The following is an 18,644-nucleotide window of genomic DNA, read 5'->3' on the forward strand; positions in this document are numbered from 1 at the left end:
CGAAAGAATGGTCAGGCAAAGTCTGGCTTGGAATTTTCAGCCAGCACAAACATTCTACTAAGATATAGCTATGTTGCCATCAACGGCTCTGGGCAATGCGCAACAGACTACTCGCCTGCTACATAAGCGTAGCGCCTCACGTACCTACGATTCTCTCACCAACCTAAAACCTCACTCAAAGCCTCAGCCAAAACCACCCCCTGCATCGCATTTGTAGCCGCATTCGGATGATAATCACAACCCACCTCAGCCCCCTGCGGTTGCCAGTCGACAAAATGCGCATTGGTCCCGATCTGCCCAACAGCCGCCTTGAGCGCATTCGACAGCGTCGTATGCTGGGCATCTGCAGCCGTGGGCCACGTATCGCTCAGCATCGGGCTTGCCATTAGGAAGAAGTGGATATTGGCGTCCGGGTAGTAGGTATCCTGGATCCTTCGGACAAAATCGATCATGCCCACTGTGAATTCCGTTGCGTTGATCACGGGCCGCGCGGGGTATGCCTGCCCTGAAGAGTCGTAGGCGAGGTACCCGAAGTCGTTTGTGCCTAGGGTTATGATGACAGCATCAGGCGTCCACTCTGAGTTTGCTGCTGCGAAGGGGTAGCTGTTATCTGCATCATTCGCGCCATACCGCGTATACAGCTCCCTCATCAGCGGACTATCGTCAACTTCTCCCGTCGCGATATTCCGCACAAGTCCCTTCCCGCTCCACGCTATCGCGCTGTAATCCGCTTCGAGGGCTTTGGCTGCTAGCGCAGCGTATGTCTTCGGGTTATTCTCGAGCGCTGCCGTGTTTGTGCATGGGTTCACGCCGTCAAGGCCATACCCGACGGAGATTGAGTCGCCGACTATCTCGATTTTACGTGCTGGCTCTGGAGATTCGATCAGCGTGCCGTCCGTGGTGATGGCCCCGATGGTTACAGTGCCAAAATAGAATTCGGAGCGCTTGCGCAATTCGGCGCTGTGTGTCCCGTCTGCCAGGCCAGAGGGCGTGGAGATTGAGGTTGTGGTGCTGGTGACGTCTAGGAAGACGATGGGCTCGCCCTTGTCGATCGTTAGTTCGAAACTGTGGGTCCCAGTTACTTGGCCCAGGTTTATAGTCGCTGAGGTTCCAGTGAAGGTAAAGGCTACACCGGTGCCGGGCCAGGTGAGTTCTTTTGTTGCTGGGTTGACGCGGCCGAGATATCGGATCTGCGCTGCGCCGCTTGTTGGTAATGCGGTTGGGGTTGAAGGGATTGTTGTGGAGGAGGTCATTGTTGTGAGAGTCGTCGAAGACGATGTCGGTTGATTATCACCTGGTTGGCACTGGGAGTACCAGTCGTTCAGATACTTGCAACCGTATCCGGATACACAATTTGTTGCGCCTGTGTAGCCGATGCCGCCGCACTGTGTCCAAGCTGGAGCTTGTCCGGCAGCGATGCCTGCGAGAGCAAGCACAGGGAGGTAAGCCTTCATGATGGAAATTGAAGAGTGGGGGTTTAGTGTCAAGCGAAGAGAAACCCGGGAGGGAATTGACAGGTTGGGCGAATGGCACGTTGCATATTGAAAAGCCCTACTTCTTATACTAAGAATCGGCCATTCAACCCTTTTAATACCAACAAAAGACATCCATCTGTCCGAGTGATTGATTAAAGTCCACTTGTAGGTCTGGCACGACGCGAAGAGTCAATACATACTTAACCCCAATGCAGTCACCGAGAGCTCCGTTCTCAGGCTGGTGCGCTGATTTGGCCGCATCGGCGGTTCAGGTGGCTGCGCATTATGAAATGGGATAGTATGCCTTTCTCTACCTCGCCTTAGAGTCCCTACTGTCATTAGATACTCATCAGAGACTAGCGCACCCTTTCTTCACGGAGCTTCCTCCGTGTATACCCCGCACTAAGCTAGCCCTAAAACCACCTAGACCCGGTTCCGATTTGTCCGCAGTTTATAGTTGCCATTCCGTGCGATCTGATGGACGGGTTTTCATCAGGTCTCCGGAGCTTTTGACTAGTTTAATATGTCTCTTACCGGTCCTTTGCTTAGGTGAATCGAGCGCCTAAGATTATAGGGTATGGAGTAGCGTAGGATATGCCGTCCGCTTAACCCTAATTGAGCCACCGAGTTATGTATACATACTACCATTCAATGTCCGTGCTTAGCCAGCCTACCTCGACTGCAGGATATAAGCTTCAACTTCGCCCACGTCTAATAAAGCCGTCAAAAGTCCTTTTCTTCCCCCATCCCCTAGGTATATATCTGTATACTTAGCCTGTGCGAGGGACAAGAGAACCATATTTACAAATTGATCAAGATAAAACATGCAGGGCATATATAAATCGCCAGCCAATTGCCTAGAGCGTCAGAGCTTGTTACATACTCGTGAAATCGGAATACTACTCTGTCCACTGGCACCCTGAAAGGCAGCCGCTTTCCCAACCTGTTCCCTGACTGTCAATCGTAGTTCCATGCCTAAACCATCGGAATACAGGGGGAAATTCCTGTCAAATAGCTTATGGAGACATGATGGGATACGAACTGGTAGAAAGTAGCCGCGGTAGGTTGATTGAAGGTCAATTCATAGTGTAACCAGGAAACCCTCGCTCTTTGTCATGAATTAGATCCATGGCAAATGAAAAACACCTGCCAGGGCCAAATTTTTACGTCTGGCACGGGAGCATCTCATCCTCGCCACATGGATACAATCAAAGCAATTCCTTAACAGCCTCCTCCCTCTTAACCGCCTCCCCAAGCTCAACCGCATGCCTCCTCCTTAACCCCTCAAGATCTACCCCCACCCCCATCTTACCATCTCTCTCCGCAGCCCCAACCTCCTCCAACTGCCTTTCAAGCATCAGATTCTGCTCCGCAATAACCTCCGCATGCGTCTTGTTAATACGTCCCTCGTCGAAACTCCTCTGGCCATCATTCCGACAACAGCTCTCCGGCGCATTATTAGCAACTGCGACATCTCATTGGGCCCGCGGTGACCCTTGTGCGGATCGTCGATTAGCCTTGCTTATTTAAACTAAACTTAATATTAACTATGACTAGTCCTTATACTAGTTAGATATAATAGCTATTTAAAAAAAGAATTAGATAAGTTGAATTATTTATTATAAGCCTATAAGAGATTACTGTGATGGGGTCCTCAGGCACCTTCGGACTCAAGGGTTGAGACCGACTCGGCCAGGTGGCCTCATTTCAGCTCCACTCCTGTATTAGGAGTTCCCTCGTGCCGGGGAACTCACCTTTCCTTCTTTCTTCCCCTTAGTGAATTCTTCTTGTTAAATAGGAACTCTATTGATCAGCTAGATCTTGGGCTTGCCCATAACAATTACCAGGTCAGGAAAGAGCAGAAGGTCTGTTCTTTTATAACACTACTCTTACTACTATTAAGATTAGTAAAAGCTATAACCTCATTATATAATAAATGAAGTACCTAGATTAAAAATTTAAAATTATATAATACTTAGCTTCAATTTTAGTAGTATATTATATTCCTTATATACTTACTTTAACGATGAAACAGTTATCCAGCAGCCGAAAGCGGCTACCATCGACGCCGTTTTGCGAGCCCTGCTAACGCTTGGCGGTATTGGCATCACGTGGAAGTACTCGCACGACCAACGCAATTACTACCACGGCCTGCGCTAGTTGGTCGTCCTGCTCTGGTGCCTGGTCCCTCTTGACGCCCACGCACCATGCTGTCGCGGACTGAAGGGCTAGTTTCTGTCCTCTTCCAAACGTCCCTCAACTATCTGAGCAGGAAGCCATTTTTGGCTCCCCTTGCGACCGTCTTCTTCCTCCCCAGTTATTTAAAGCCTTCGGCGGCCATGGTTCTCCCCCTTTCTCCTTCGCTTTCGAGCGACTTCCCTACAACATTCCCCAGGCATTATTTGTCCTTTATTCCCTGTTTTCACAATCAACCTTGTTCATCCTACCATACACTTGCTTGCAGCCAACAAACACTTCCTTGTGCACCCCTTTCCCCCTTGTCTGTCTGCCATGCGACATATTGGTCGACCGGTCGGCTTGGACGATGACAGCGGCACCAGTACCGACGTATCGAACGTCTTTACCAACGAAAGCATGGATGATGAATCCTTGGATAGTGCAACTGAACAAGAAAGTGAAGATGGTGTGGATTCTGACAATGATTCAATCCTGGAATATGAGGACGAACAGGAACGCTCTGCAGCGTACTACCTCCAAGAGGCCGAAGGCCTGGATGTCTCGCAACTCCGACAGAAGCGATACAGTCCAAAAACCCAGACTGGTTTAGACGGGACACGAGATTTCTGGAACCAGTAAGAAGCTATTGGGCGCTAGCCTCCAGTAATAATGCTAACTGATGGTCTTTTTAGATTCTGCCACGAAGGAAAACATGATCCTCTTGAACGCTTTCGCTGGCTTTCGGACTCTGAGGAAACTGTCCGATTCTTCAAAGCCTTCTTCTCCTGGCGATGCGATCGGCGACGAAACAAGAAGGGAGGCCGGACACCAGGAATACGATACAAAAGCTCGTTAGAGACCTTCTGGAAGTGGTGGCACCTGGTTTACAAGGCGGAAGTTGGGCAGGGCCTTGGCAAAGACATCACCGTTAAGATCCTTGATGTAGGCGGCCGATGACCTGGCGAATTTTGGGGTTTGGCTAATAGTCCACAGGTATTGGCGATCGTTGCTAAGGAGAAAGGCCTTTTGGACGGACGTCGACCAAAGGCGACTATGTTTATTGAAGATGTGGCGGAGTTCGCTCGCGTGCTCCTATCAACAACAGAGATGACATTCCAGTTTGGGTGGCTTCGAATCCAACTGCTGCTCTTCTGCCAGCTGGCTGCCATTACTGGTAGCCGACCAGGGGCTATGCTTAATTTGCGCTATCGGGACCTCGTGCTAACTCTAATCCGTGATCCGGATGGAGGGCGTCCCCGGTTATTTATTTACTTTACTCCGGAGTTCACCAAGACATTCTTAGGCAAGAAGGCAAAGTAAGTTTTGGTCTAGACCTAATCCTAGGGTCAATGGCTCTGGTGTCGCATGGTATATCATGGCTAATATTGTCTGACAGCAACACCTTTCCCATACCTGAGATTATCTTTGACCCAACATTGGTCTTGAGCCCTCACGTGTTCCTGCTAGGGATGCTGTTTCGTATTAAGGCGTTCAAGCATTTCTCAGAGGATGGGCTTGTTGTGGACTGTCCTGAAAACTTGTATAACCTTGGTGTCTTGGATGGACTTGGAGAACAAGAGCTGAAATTGAAAGATGAAATTCTTGATCAATATGTGTTCTGCCAGGCAGTGCGCGAACTAGATGGTATTCGAATCATGTTAAACGAACAACTAACAGAAGGAGCACTGCGATATCGAATGAAGCGGGGAGGCGAAATCACAGGATTTGAGCAGGTTACAAAGCCCTATGGACTGCGGTATGGAGCTGCAAAAGCATTTAATGACAGCCGTGAGTCTCCTTGTTCACAATAGAATAGACATTTTACTGACACCGCCATTGCCTTGGTCAAACAGCGGAAGTTACAAACGAGCTCCAGAATGTGATGTTGCAGCATGCGAGCATCAACACCTTTGTTAAACATTATAGTGTCGGCATTCATGTTGACGTTCAGGCGATTGTTCGGGGGCTGCCAGCTCAGAAACAGCTGATGCGGTTTGCAGCATCCATGAGCCGGTCCATCGACCCCCGCCGACCTTACAAGCTTGAGGATACTCGCTGTGTCAACGAAATCCCTTGCGTGCGTGCTCTCCAGGAGCGAGTCTCCGAACGGAAACAATACCGGGACAAGATAAAGCGCGCTTTTGAGAAGGCAGAACAGGACTTTCAGCAAAACTTTGGGGACTATGCACATCACAAAAAAGTCAAGAAGAAGCTACGATCGTCGGCTAGAATGGCGCTTGATAATGTGGTGAAGTGCGAGAAAGAGTTCACGCGAGCAAACAAGAGACATGGCGTTGCGCAACGTATATTTCGGAATGAGTGGCAACGGCAACGCAACCGCTTAGTGCGTGAGAATCTGGAAAGATATAAGAACGAGCAGCCAGTGATTGACAGCGAGAGGCAACTTGCTGGGAAGTTATTGGATGGAGAAGTAAAGGGTGCTCTGGAGCGAACAGGCTATATGACACCGCAGCATATGATCCTGATAGACACTATCCTGACCATACCAGGCTCAACCGTCGAAAAGGAATATCAGCGCCGGATTGCCGCAATCCATGCAGTTATTGCTTTCTGTGACGTGGAGGAGGGTCCACCCATGAGACAACCAAAGGTTACCCAAAAACGCCCTGCCATGGAGGCTTCACCGTCTGCTCCCCCTGCAAAAAGGCAAGAACGCCCTTCGCTTGACGGGAAAGTCGACACCCTCTCCCAAGCGATCGAAACTATCTGCATTAAAAATCGAGATGACCGGCCAACGATTTGCTTTCTTTGTCTGGGAAATCCTTGCATGCCAGAAAGTAAGCGAACCAAGAACTATGGTACCCCTGGGTCACTCTCCCGCCACTTTGTGGACATTCACGTCAAACCATATCCAAAAGATATTCGGGTTAAATGTAGTGTCTGCGAGGAGCAGTTGGAGAGTAAATCAGCATTGATGAACCATGCCGAGAGAGTGCATGGAACCGTCTCACGTCGCCCGTTGTCCGCTCTTGGCCCGATTTAGATTTTCTCTATACCTTCTACCTAAACACATTATAGTCTCAAATTTCCTTTGCTTTTGTTCACGCTGTATACATTCTACTTCCCTTTATCTAAGCATTTGGTTTCTGTATAACATGTTTCAAAAGCCCAAAGAAGCACGCTCTAGTTGCCATATTTAATAGCTGAGTCAGGTCAATTAAGCAAATACTTTAGCCGTGAATAAGGCAATAAGAAGAGGTCTTAATATTTCCTAACTTTAACAACTCAGGATCCCTGGGATAGGGTGGTAGCGAGAGGTCGGCGGGAAAGTTAATGTGAAGAAGTCGACAAGAAGTCAACGTGAAGTCAACGTGAAGTCAACGTGAAGTCGACGTGAAGTCGACGTGAAGTCAATAAGTGATAGTCGGCGTAAAGGACAGTACGTGAGTCAAGTGCTCAAGGCGTTAACCTTGCAGTCCTTCTTCTGAGCTAGAGCGCCAGATTGCCGAATACGATACTACTGATTGGCTTGCTGTAATAGAGACCTAGTTGCTCAACCCGATGTGCTTAGGAGGGTTGGATTCTCTAACCTGGAGAAAGTGGCTGGTCAGGCATATGGAAGGTTCGAGTAGGTTCTTCGGTCATAGCACTAAGTCACGTGGCAAATCTAGCTAGAAAACTTTTGCCAGGCGCAAAGAAATTCAAGTCGCACTTGAGGTAAATGCATACCCGTATTGTAGATAGTAGAGGCTTTGTTTGCTAGAACTTCCTGTTTTCCATAGCAGGCAGCGCAGGGAGACTGTGAAGGGAAGAGTGTATTTGCCAAAGGTGGCCGTGCCCGTTCAGCCGTGCCCGTTCAGCCGTGCCATAAGCCCCAAGCACCAACATCAAGTGCCAGTAGGCCGATGTCAGCCAAGGTGGACTTGGGATTACTCAGCTGAGCCAATAGGACAGTGCCTTGCTCCTTTTAAGTTGATCTATACTATCGCTGGATGTGATATATCACCCCTGGAGGATACAGATACGATATTACCCCTCTTTCAGGATCTAGTAAGACCTCTGGCTAGTTATTTAGGCCTCTACACGGACGGTAGTTAGAAGATCAAGACCTTCGAAATTCATTCATTATATCGAGATTCGTCATCCGATTCGTATCCACCAATAGAAGCCACCTCCAGCGCTCACAGCCGATTACCTGGCAGACTGGAGGGTTATTCTGGTTCCCCACCGCCTTACCCCTGTTTCTCCACCACCCGTGTTCCCTCTTCCATCAGGTTCTGTTCATCAGGAAACTCATCTGAAGCCAAATGTCGAATCCAGGCAGCAGCAATACAGTTGACGATGACAGGCTCGAATATACCGAAAAACACACGGATGCTCTGCGCAATCGACCTCCTTCGCCTGATGGATGCATTGCCTTGACCTTTGAGCGAGGTTACTATCATTGTGATAGCCTCTTTATCAAGAGAAGTCTGAGGCCAAGCGAGTTTCGAACTTCACAGCGAGGTCTTCACATCCCTCGCCTAGGAAAAGAGAGACTTCAAAATGAGGCAGAGTCTTTACGATTTATCCGACGCACAACTAACATTCCGGTTCCAACTGTACATGCTGCATTGGAGGTTGACGATTCTTTCTTTCTGATCACGGATTATATTCAAGGCACGTCTATGTCCCAACTCTCCGAGGGTCAGAAAAGAATAGTTTGCATCGAACTCCGTCAGCACTTGGCTACCCTGCACGCGATAAAGTCAAATACCACAGGTGGACCGTCAGGGCTTGTGATCCCTCCCTATCGAGTCATGAAGTGCTCAGTCAAAGATGACTGGCCGATAAGGTCATCTGATAACGCCGAATATGTCTTCTGTCACAATGATCTTTCTCAGCCAAACGTTATTGTTGACCCTGATACCTTGAAGATACGAGCTATTATTGATTGGGAATATGCCGGATTTTTCCCCGAATACTTTGAGGCCCCATTCTACGAAAGACTAGGACCTTCAGTTGCAATCGAAGGAGAAAATGATGACGTGGAAAGTTTACTCAAATTTCTTAGCATTAGCCCAAGAGAGTGAAGAGCAATGCCAGCTATTGACATGGGCACAACTGCCGACAAAACTTAGATAAGATATCAACAAAGGTAAATTCGGCATCGTAGCGCCACCGCATCCGTCTTTATACCATCCTTGCACGATGGGGGGATGGTTGGCGATAAATAAGACCTCGAGTACCTGTTCTACTCCTGCGTTAGGCAGTGCTTTGAGATGAAGTCATTGTTCGAGCTGTACTTAGTGCGGTGGCTTAAAACAGTTCGGGCACTCGGACTGAGTAGTGGAAACCTTTGTTCCACAGTGCTTGCATGATACAATCTCGGAGGGCATCTTGGTTAAGAGAAATGCTGGACCATGTTAGGATAAACTTTATAGATTGTACAGTACTAAGGCAACTCACGTGCTTTATTTCTCTTTTCTTATTGCGAAGATTTGAAGTGAAGTAAGCGAACAAATCTGTTCGAGTCTTTGTCCCATTTTATACCTGGTCAGGCGAATATGGAATACTATAGCCTAGAACTTTTACTCTTATTGAATTGACTGCCTTTCAAGCGGGGAACCCTGCCACTTGGGCCTGCTTACCGGGCCTGAGCGGTGTTCAGTGAGACGCGAGGTGAAGGGAGTTGTTTACATCGTACTGCCAGCTGCAAGCCATTTTAACAGAAATTCCATCAGAATTTCCATCAAAAGCACCATCGATTTTCCCATCCGCCCTGTCATTGGTCTGGGATCTGAATCGCCAGCTTGCTATGCCTGTCTGAGATGCCAAGGCCAACACGCACCAAATTCGACGCATTCCAAATGAGTAACAAGCACGCAATAGTACCCCTGTCGAGAAATTGGTCCTTAAGCGCTGTTAAGCGCATTCATGCGGAGCTGACGCATTTATCCTTCCGTCCGGGGCATCGAGGAGATAGGCTGATAGGACAGCCTTTCTTAGGCTGATTATCGCGATTTGGAGCTGAAGCAATGTTAGTTATTAATATCATTGGTGCAGGAAAGGCACATACCATAGTGATCTGGGTCCACAAGCATGGTTTTGTAGAAGCGAGGATAGCTAAGCATAGCAAGAGCACGAACAACCCTATCGACAAGACGGATGCTGCCCACAACGCTCGTTGAAGTTTATGAGCTGTGCGGCCTGGGTGTCTCCAAAACACTTCAAAAGCACTTGTCTGAATGCTCTCTAGCTTCATGCATTTAACCCAGAATTTAAAGTATTGGACGTAAACAAAGCCAAGGCCGACCAAGCCAGTGACCATGAACAAGATCAGTAGGAGATTATGATGCTCCTAACACAAGAATGTTAGTAAAGCATTTGGTCAATAATGGCTAATTTAGACGCACCGGTAGGTATATTGACAGTGGCAGAATAATCATTGTACCGACAAAGAAGGCACCAGCAACTACATGAGTTATTTTGGACAGCAAAGTAGAAACACTTAGATACTATTAGAGGTCAGCGTCATCCTCACCTGAACAGTTACCTTACCTCGTTTAAAATAAGCAAAAGTAAGAGACAGCCACTGCCGATTCCTTGTACTGACCAGCTTATATCTCGTAACTGGTTAGGAATACATACGTTCTTTTCCGCGATCTCGGTAGCTTACTGCTTTCTGGATTTGTTTGTTGAATCGTGAGCACAATAGAAGTAATTGACCCAATGATTAGAACTCCGCCTATAACAGCCTGGCTAAGAAGAACTGGTTTGCTGTGAAACGCTGGCTGATGCGGAGCTCCAATCGACAGAAGCCAAAAGGCAAGACTTGCTCCCGAGCAGGCGGAAGCCGCAGTCGATGCAGCAAGTTGGAATATCTCTTGAGCGTCCATAGTTGTATATCCTTCACAAGTACACAAGACTGCGATCTATAAGTACTTCGAATGGTTGGCCATATTCTTGCTCTATGACTGCTTCCCACCACTCTTCCCACCTGTCTTCCCACCTGTCTTTCCACCTGTCTTTCCACCATTCTTTCCACCACTCTTTCCACCTTTCATTCAATCCTTTCATCTCTTGGCGTTACCATGGAACCGGGAAATGTCATGTACCAAGCTCGGAGCCTTGGATCCTTGCACGAAGCGCGTTTAGTTCTAGCGCCGTTCCTCCTCGGAGAATTATTGCCCCCTTTGCCGTGCCGAATTGCCCCACCCACAATCGGTATTTCTGAAAGACAACATGCGTCATTGTGCCTGTCAGGCGACCCCACGAGAGCCTTCTCGGTATTGAAGAAGCAAAAAAGCATCATCGTAGATGCTTGTTTGTTTTACCGGGTTTTCTATCAGTTGCCTCCCCAGGGCTGAATCCCCCAATCTGTTCCCCGTGACGGCCCCGTTGACGCCGTTAAGATTCGCGAATTTTTATGCATAGGTGCCTAACTTTGTCCGTCACGTGCGTACCATCACGTGGTTCTCCCACTTTCTTCGAAGAGATCTAAGGTACGTTCTTGAAACCCTCCTCAAGATCATCTTTCAGGCTCCCATTATGTTTCGGTTGAGCGCCAACTATTTTGTCGAGCGCGAACGGACTTCTACTTCCTTTGCTCAGTGCGGTTAGGATTCCAGCATCTCTAAATTCTCACACGCAAGTACCCTACGATACGTCTTCGAGCTTCTCGTCTTGTTGCAAGTCAGGGCATCTTCATGGTAAACCAGACGAATTATGGCATGGGCTCTTCTAAATTCCTATTAGGCTTTTGAACCCGTCCAACTTGTTTCGACGATCGACTTCGATAAAGTCCCCGATAATATTGTTAAATGGGTTACGGGCAGAGGCCAATGGGTATACTGGAAGGGGTGTGACGTTACCGTGTTTGAGAAAGACAGCGATGGGAGGATGCTTGATATGCAGTCAGGACAAGGGCAAGTGCCAACAGGCACTAAGTTGTACTTGTTCAAGGGGAAAGTGATTGAAGAATAACTGGCCATGCAGCGGAGAAATGGTTTCCATTCTAGGTATATAGTTTGTTTTGTATTTGAACTGCCCCTTCCAGACCAAGAGATAGATTGATGAATGCCCCTGTTTTCGTAAGGATCATTGAAACACATTCTGTTACGAGCTTCTCTTGGTCAAATTCCCTGGTCCGAACACGGCTTGTGCTGATTGCTCCGTAGATATCGTGGCCGAATACTTTAATAATGGCTTCATCTAGAACGCCTTTGAGAGTAATTTCGGAATTGGGCATGATCAGGGTGATTCCTCCGTTAACGACAACGTGCAACACCTGTTCCATCCATTTCACCTCTGTATTAAACAAATCTAGCGCAAGTTGTTCGACTTCCTGTTCGCAAATATCCAAGCTCATGAGGCAGTCGACCAGCCCCGATCGAGGAAAGGTCATTGTTACAGCTGCCTTTATCATGGGAATGCCACTATTCTGAACGGAGACCCTCCTAATCGCCCCACACACGTATTCGTTGAAAACTCTCGGAATCCGTTCAAGTGATGCATGCGAGATCACCTGTTGCTCCTGCGCTATGGCAAATCTTGTCGTCTGGCCTAGTGACTCGTTGCGAGGTACGTTCGGAGAGGAGGTACCGATCGATTGCACTTCAGTCTGCAAATCCGCTTCGGGTGTCTCCAAGCTGTCATGACTTAAGCTTAAGTCTATAGTAATTAGCCACAATCGGAAAACGTCAGGCAAAGGCATACTATCGACAGATTTCGGTATTCCGCACTTGATAGCAAGATCTCGAATGGCGAGATTTACGAGTTCCGATTGAGTTCCGATTAGATCCTCGAGCTGAGTGCGCTCACCATTGCGCATATTGGCGACAGCAACCTGACCTAAAGCCACGGCGCATAAAAGAACCATGTGTGGACCATATTTTTTGAGTACGTTGGATAAAAATAATTTGTATTTTATCCGCTTAGAGGCAGTCTGCAATAACTTCAATGTCGTTAAAGCGTCTGCTACTTGGCGTTCGTCACTTTTGCCAAGACGCCTAAGAACGGAGAGTTCCCGAGCAACGCAGAGAAGCTTATTCAAAGCATCTGTGGCAAGAAGTGGCTTCTGTTTCATGATGCAGGTTCGTACATGGGAAGAGTCTTGGAAAGATGATTGGGAAATGAGGTGGGAAAATGGAGGGTATAGATAGAGCGGGGCCGGGATTGAAAGAAAGGTTAGGTGGAAAGAAAGTGGAAGAGAGGTGGAAAAAGTGGTGGGAAAAGTGGTGGGAAAAGTGGTGGAAACCGGGGATTTATACGTCTTTGCGCATAAGGTAACTACACGTAGAAATAAATCTTATATAAGCAAAGCGAACCAATCACGATGCTGATCGCTCCGAGATAGGAAGTATGGTGACGGTGGCTGCATTGGTAAGGGATCGTGCTCCATACACTCAACCGAGATAATGCAAGTACACAAGAATAAAATGATACTCTCGCATACAAGCGAGGGATGGGCGGGATTGGGCCTATCCTCTGTTGAACTACTGTATCTCTTTGACGGTTATAAAGGAAGCGTTATTCCCTTGAGGAATCATTCTCATTAATACATCCTTGGTGTTTGCAGAGAACGCCTACAGTATTTTCATCAATTTTTGTATCAACCACAATGAACCCCAACGGAGGAAGCCCCTTGCCGCCTCAATACATGCATCCCCAGATGTCCCTTGTTGATATCTTCTTTCCGGGCTTCAGTTTCATTTTTAGCTCCGCACAGCAGCTCCTAGCTGGCAATCTGAACGGCTTCACTCGGTTTCTCTGTGCATGTGGAATTTTCGTGCTTTTTGTTCGGTATGCTTCTGGTTGCATTAGTAGTATTGTCAGAAATTACTTCAGTTCGTACTTCCCCCCTTGCAACGGCACATGTCTGATGGACAACAGCTTCGACGATCCATATATCTTATTATAACGAAGTGTATGACATGTTGGTAGATTGGCTTGCCCGCCAGCAGTTTGTCGATAATGCTCAGTCCTTGGTCGCTCGCGTGGGATCGTCGCACACAAGTATCGCTCGGGCTCATGCGAAGCAGAAGCCCCTATCTTTTTCTCCCTGGGACGGGTCCTTTCCCTTCTGGTACAGGGGACATTTACTTACACTCCGATGTGCCGTGAGAGAGCACCGAGAAGATATCTATATCTCCTCGATCGGCCGGTCGCCAAGCATTTTGAAAGAACTAATCGAAGAATGCCGGAGAGAATACCTCAATACCACTCACAGAAAGGTGTCGGTCTTTGAGCACCAGGAGGGTGAATGGAAAAAAGCTCATTTGAAGTCGATCAGACCAATTTCCACAGTTATCATGGACGAACAGATGAAAACCGACTTGGTGAAAGATATGGAAGAATTCCTGGACGAATCGACACAGAGATGGTACGTCGCGCGCGGCTTCCCCTATCGACGAGGATATCTCCTCATTGGGCCTCCTGGAACCGGGAAGTCCAGCTTCACTTTCTCTATCGCGGGCCGGTTTGATCTGGACATCTATACACTTAACTTGTCAGGTGTTGGCGACAAAACACTAATGAAACTGTTTGCTGATCTTCCTCCGCACTGCATCATTCTTCTAGAGGATGTCGATGCCGCTGGCATGGGACGACGAGACGATAGTGATGCGGGCCAAACAACGAACCCAGCCTCTGGAGTAACCTTGTCCGGCCTCCTGAATGTTCTAGATGGTGTGTCATCTCAAGAAGGCCGTGTCCTTATCATGACAACAAACCATATTGAGCATCTCGATGACGCACTCATACGACCAGGGCGCATTGACAGGAAAGTGTATTTCGAGCTCGTCGACAGGGATGTTACGGCCAGACTCTTCCGTACAGTCTTTTCGCAGATGCCTGACGCCCATAAGCACGCGACAGAAGATATCGATGACGAAAACATGGAGGGGCTTGCCATCAAGTTTGCCGCCAAGGTGCCAGAGAAGATATTCAGTCCAGCGGAGATTCTGTCCTATCTGCTGGAACGCAAGAAGTCACCAGTGAGAGCTGTTTCAGAAGTGGAGGACTGGGTAAGGAATGCCAGTGAACAGGACCAAAGAAAGACGCCTTTACCAAATGCGGCTGCCGACAAACTTGAGTCAGCTGTGAGTGACTGGTCCGCTCCGGCTATATTTCCCAGTGAGCCGCCACCCACTCCTGTCGGTTTCCCCGGTCCCTCAAGGCCGCCGCTTGATACAGACGAGCTAGAGAAGCAGTTGGCAAAGGCCGCCGATAGAGAGGACAGCTCAGAGATTCCAGAAAAGTCTGTTACAACAAGCCGGCTGATCGAAGATGGACTTGAGCACAAGTCCCGGTCAACTCATAACCAGAAACAAGCTCAAACACCCACGCTGGAATATAAAGTTGTCTTGGAGATGTATGATTCCCTGTTTCAGCGGTTGTACCACAGATCGCTAACTGCCAGTTAGATGGGATAAAAAAACGTCCAACTATAAAATTGTCGACTCCCCAGAGACAGTGGAGGAAATTGACTACGTGGATGAACATGTCTTTCTCGTCCGTAACCATGTTGGTGCGTGTGCCCCCAGTGCAGCTCAGACAAGGATAATTAACCCCATGCATAGATGTAAGGTCCAAAACTACTACTTTCATTGATGTCAAGTCAAAAGTTCTCCGGGATGCCTTGCGGGTAGACCTGCAGAATGTCCGGGTAGTCAGCCTACTCGAGGACAAGCCATCAGTATGTCGTGCCAATCATTGAAATGGATTGGACAGCAGCACTAACAGCCCAAGATTGAGCAAAACATCTTGTTTCACTTCCTGCCGGAGTTTCACGATCACATACAAAAGTTGCAGGATGACAAGAGCCGAGATCCTAGAGAGGCACAGCACCTCACTTTACTCACTGATTATTTGAACAATGCGTATGCATCTACCTCACAACGCATTGCCTCGCTCTTGCCACATCGACAGATTACTTATGACCTTCTCTGGACACTCTTCAAACCCGGGGAGCTTGTGTACTCCACCTGTCTCGGGACAGGCAAGCCCAGATGTGCTATTTTTGACGCTGGCGAGCAGGCAGTCCAAGATGGGGTTATATATTACAAGCTAGAATGCAGATATCTGGACTTCGACGGCTGGACCTTCGGCGAGGCATGCGTTACACTTGGAATTGAGAAGTTCCGGGGCGCCAAATCGATCAACTCCTTTCAGGCCTTCCCTCTTCATCATCATCCTGACCACGAACAAGTCCGCCAACGTCTTGTTGAGAGTGGTCAAAAGTTCTGTAAGTTAACCGGCACACATATTCAGCATTGTGATGGCACTGCTTTCATTATGAAAGAGGGGAAACCAGTTCAAATAAACATCAACAGCCGAGTGGCGGTGGATGCTGCCTTTTTCAGAGAGATGCGACCAAATTACTCCAGACCACACATTCAGGATATCTGGCAGAAGAGCTCCGGCATGCAGAAAACGAATCTGGACTTTTTCTTTGATGATGGCCGGCGGAGGGAGAAAGAAGGCATGCGTCAGAAAGGCATAAAACTGCAGCAGATGACAAATGAGGACTTTTTGGTCTGTTGTCCAACCGTTCGCTGCTTCAGCTTCATGGAAAAGGCTTTTTGTGGGTTACATAGGCTTTATGCAGGGCAAAGCTAACCCTTGTGCAGTGGAATGCGCGGTCGCTGATCTCCATGAGGCCGTGTGGAACCCAGGATCATTCGACTGCCTCAAAATTTCACAGGACATGAAGCAAATACTCCTGTCGCTGGCAACATCCCGCTTGGGCCTTACTCAGACTGTGCCATTCGACGATATCATCGAAGGAAAGGGACGTGGAATCAATATACTATTACAGTCAGTTCTTTCGTCCTCGCGATGGCCTATCCCTTCTTAACCGTTTTCTAGTGGTCCTACAGGCGTTGGCAAGACTTTTACTGTTGAAGCAACAGCAGAGTGGTTTAAACTCCCTCTCTACTCTGTAAGTAGAAGATACCAACGCTGTTGATACTCTGCTAAAGTGGTCTAGATATCTGCCGGCGAACTAATAGTTGATCATGGGGACCTTCATGCACTGGAGCACCAGCTTGACATCATATTCAGGGTCGCGAAACATTTTAATGCGGTTCTTCTCTTGGATGAGGCAGACGCATTTATGGAGCGACGAACCTCTTATCTTGATGCCCATAATCGCCTTTTAACAGTTTTCCTTCGAAAATTAGAATACTACGAGGGTATTCTTTTCCTCACTTCGAACCGGGCTATTGACTTTGATGATGCGATTTTGAGCCGCATTCATCTCAAAGTCAAATATGAGGACCTCACAAACGAAAGTCGGAGGGAAATTTGGGACTACTTTCTCTCGAAGGCTCAAACATCTGCAGGATCAAGCAGCATCAAAGTCGAGGAGCGTCAGCGCTTAGAGTCCCTTGCCTTGAACGGACGAGAGGTAAGGCACTATCTGAACCACACAGAACTGCCTATTGATGACATAACTAGATCAAAAACCTGACTGCTATCGCACATGCACTGGCCACGAGTGATGGTAAACAATTAAGTTATGAGCACCTGGAAATGGCGGCAAAGTCAAATGAGAAATTCACGAATGAATTCGGCAAGCCAGAGCACTTGGAGAGTATTTACTCCTGATTGCTAGGCTAGTGCCGTGTCGCCCAGGTAGCCTATTCTGCTTGTATTTGGTCGCATTTCGAATTAGGCGTACACTTCGGCAGTCAAAAAGAATTAATCGAGTCAATCCAGACAGATACAGGCTGAGTACACCAGCTGCGCGTCTTCGCCGTTCAGTTCCAAACATAGCCTAGTCTCTGCTGTCAAGCATTCTTATCAGCGCACCTCTTTAGATTCTGATGGCAAGTAGTCAGCGTTACAGTGCCTTTCCTGGGTAGATAAGCTGTGTAACCGGAGAGGAATGTCCAGGCTGGAAAAAGTGGCTGGTCAGGCATGTGGAAGGGTTCTTTGTTCATCACCACGGCTAGAAAACTTTTGCTAGGCGCAAAGAATTAAGTCAACTTGTCTTGCAAGTTGCGGCCATTTATAGCTTGTTGCTGTCACACGCCAAGTTCTCCACGACTACAGGGCATGGATACAAAATACTACCTCGGACCTTCAAGAACAATTGAACGAGATCGAGGAGAAACTAAACCCTAACGGTCGGCGGGCAAAACGGCGGCCATGTCTTCCAACGCGACCAGCGATATATATAATTCTGTCGGAGATGAAATACACTGTATTAGCTAGAAATAGTGTCTTGACACGTTTTTTAGCTGAGCGGTAAAGTTCGACAAATTCCCGTGCATCTTCTTCCGTAGGCTGTAGGTAGCGGCAAACCAATTTGTAGGATTTCTTGTTGTCTAGCTGCACAATTTGTCCACGGAAGCAATAGGGCAGTATTTCCGGTCGGAGGGCAAATGTCGCCGGTTGCGGAGCGAGAAGGGGCTTAGCGGCCGCCACAGGAGATCATGGGAATAAAGTCTTCAAAAGTCGTCGGTCGGTTGCGCTATCTTTCCTCTGCCCGTCTTCTCAGCTCAGCTTCTTGCTTTCTCTTCTCCTCTGCCTTGGGAAAAGCGCCTTGTAGTCCGAGGAGCTGCTCTCACTCATCGTTCTCGTGAGGGAGGATGAGAGAAGACTCGATGACGTTTTGTCACGTGCAGAGGATTCTGTGTGAGCTTCTGAGGTGGCTACTATTGGTGGATACCACTTTGATGACTAATCGATATAAAAATGAATGAATAACGTATTCGGTAAGCGAGCGGGCCATGTAAGCGAGCGGGCCACCTCTTACCATGGTTGAAAATTCAAGGTTTTTTAAACAACCAAAACATGCATTTCTGTATAAAAACTAAATAATACCACGATTAGGACACTGTAATCGTCTATGTCCAATAATATGACAGTCACTGCAGCGTGGGGGCGCCCGTACGCGGCGCTGCAATGTGTCTGGTGCGTTTAGTATAGATCCAGTTTGTATAGCCTCTTTTACCTGATTCCTGTTTTGTACAAGTGCCTGGCCTTCTTCAATTGAAAGACCCTCTGTAGAAGCAATCTGTGCTCTAGATCGTTTCCTCTTTT

General features: G+C 48.0%; 7 protein-coding genes across 7 annotated transcripts; 3 read left to right on the forward strand and 4 right to left on the reverse strand.

Moving 5' to 3' along the window:
• Positions 1 to 155: 155 nt before the first annotated feature.
• BDV14DRAFT_206172 (uncharacterized protein) lies at positions 156 to 1,454 on the reverse strand (the record flags this gene model as incomplete). Its single annotated transcript, XM_073774864.1, has 1 exon — positions 156 to 1,454. One exon carries the CDS (start codon positions 1,452 to 1,454, stop codon positions 156 to 158), a length of 1,299 nt encoding a protein of 432 aa, XP_073621885.1.
• Positions 1,455 to 3,986: 2,532 nt separating this feature from the next.
• Positions 3,987 to 6,657, forward strand: BDV14DRAFT_206173 (DUF3435 domain-containing protein; the record flags this gene model as incomplete). Its single annotated transcript, XM_073774865.1, has 5 exons — positions 3,987 to 4,288; positions 4,346 to 4,595; positions 4,647 to 4,969; positions 5,050 to 5,441; positions 5,507 to 6,657. 5 exons carry the CDS (start codon positions 3,987 to 3,989, stop codon positions 6,655 to 6,657), a joined length of 2,418 nt encoding a protein of 805 aa, XP_073621886.1.
• Positions 6,658 to 7,664: 1,007 nt separating this feature from the next.
• BDV14DRAFT_185718 (aminoglycoside phosphotransferase family protein) lies at positions 7,665 to 8,752 on the forward strand. Its single transcript, XM_073770711.1, has one exon. The coding sequence runs from the start codon at positions 7,922 to 7,924 to the stop codon at positions 8,684 to 8,686; it is 765 nt and encodes a 254-aa protein (XP_073621887.1). The 5' UTR covers positions 7,665 to 7,921; the 3' UTR covers positions 8,687 to 8,752.
• A 450-nt stretch (positions 8,753 to 9,202) lies between these two features.
• On the reverse strand, positions 9,203 to 10,343 carry BDV14DRAFT_185719 (uncharacterized protein). The gene is made up of 4 exons (XM_073770712.1): positions 10,155 to 10,343; positions 10,010 to 10,111; positions 9,673 to 9,954; positions 9,203 to 9,623 (listed from the first exon to the last, which is right to left on the reverse strand). Exons 2-4 carry the CDS (start codon positions 10,040 to 10,042, stop codon positions 9,519 to 9,521), a joined length of 420 nt encoding a protein of 139 aa, XP_073621888.1. The 5' UTR covers positions 10,043 to 10,111; positions 10,155 to 10,343; the 3' UTR covers positions 9,203 to 9,518.
• Positions 10,325 to 10,858, reverse strand: BDV14DRAFT_185720 (uncharacterized protein). Its single transcript, XM_073770713.1, has one exon. It carries the CDS (start codon positions 10,630 to 10,632, stop codon positions 10,342 to 10,344), a length of 291 nt encoding a protein of 96 aa, XP_073621889.1. The 5' UTR covers positions 10,633 to 10,858; the 3' UTR covers positions 10,325 to 10,341.
• A 263-nt stretch (positions 10,859 to 11,121) lies between these two features.
• Positions 11,122 to 12,782, reverse strand: BDV14DRAFT_23145 (uncharacterized protein). Its single transcript, XM_073776337.1, has 2 exons — positions 12,338 to 12,782; positions 11,122 to 12,244 (listed from the first exon to the last, which is right to left on the reverse strand). The coding sequence occupies exons 1-2, from the start codon at positions 12,679 to 12,681 to the stop codon at positions 11,611 to 11,613; spliced, it is 978 nt and encodes a 325-aa protein (XP_073621890.1). The 5' UTR covers positions 12,682 to 12,782; the 3' UTR covers positions 11,122 to 11,610.
• Positions 12,783 to 13,906: 1,124 nt separating this feature from the next.
• BDV14DRAFT_206175 (AAA family ATPase) lies at positions 13,907 to 17,204 on the forward strand (the record flags this gene model as incomplete). Its single annotated transcript, XM_073774866.1, has 8 exons — positions 13,907 to 14,967; positions 15,020 to 15,123; positions 15,176 to 15,291; positions 15,345 to 16,179; positions 16,226 to 16,412; positions 16,464 to 16,536; positions 16,585 to 17,004; positions 17,055 to 17,204. 8 exons carry the CDS (start codon positions 13,907 to 13,909, stop codon positions 17,202 to 17,204), a joined length of 2,946 nt encoding a protein of 981 aa, XP_073621891.1.
• Positions 17,205 to 18,644: the final 1,440 nt, after the last annotated feature.

Source organism: Aspergillus stella-maris (assembly GCF_047715825.1).
Source record: "Aspergillus stella-maris strain CBS 113639 unplaced genomic scaffold BDV14scaffold_123, whole genome shotgun sequence".
NCBI classification, from domain to species: Eukaryota; Fungi; Ascomycota; class Eurotiomycetes; order Eurotiales; family Aspergillaceae; genus Aspergillus; species Aspergillus stella-maris.

What these genes read in the sequence shown, in the direction of transcription:
- BDV14DRAFT_185718 (XM_073770711.1), top strand. Translation starts at nt 7,922, where the DNA reads ATGTCGAATCCAGGCAGCAGCAATACAGTTGACGATGACAGGCTCGAA.
- BDV14DRAFT_185719 (XM_073770712.1), bottom strand. Translation starts at nt 10,042, where the DNA reads ATGATTATTCTGCCACTGTCAATATACCTACCG. An exon ending in CACTGTCAATATACCTACCG is followed by an intron (nt 9,955 to 10,009) that starts GTGCGTCTAAAT and finishes TTCTTGTGTTAG; the next exon opens with GAGCATCATAATCTCCTACT. An exon ending in TGTGGACCCAGATCACTATG is followed by an intron (nt 9,624 to 9,672) that starts GTATGTGCCTTT and finishes ACATTGCTTCAG; the next exon opens with CTCCAAATCGCGATAATCAG.
- BDV14DRAFT_185720 (XM_073770713.1), bottom strand. Translation starts at nt 10,632, where the DNA reads ATGGTGGAAAGACAGGTGGAAAGACAGGTGGGAAGACAGGTGGGAAGA.
- BDV14DRAFT_23145 (XM_073776337.1), bottom strand. Translation starts at nt 12,681, where the DNA reads ATGAAACAGAAGCCACTTCTTGCCACAGATGCTTTGAATAAGCTTCTC. An exon ending in ATTCGAGATCTTGCTATCAA is followed by an intron (nt 12,245 to 12,337) that starts GTGCGGAATACC and finishes AAGTCATGACAG; the next exon opens with CTTGGAGACACCCGAAGCGG.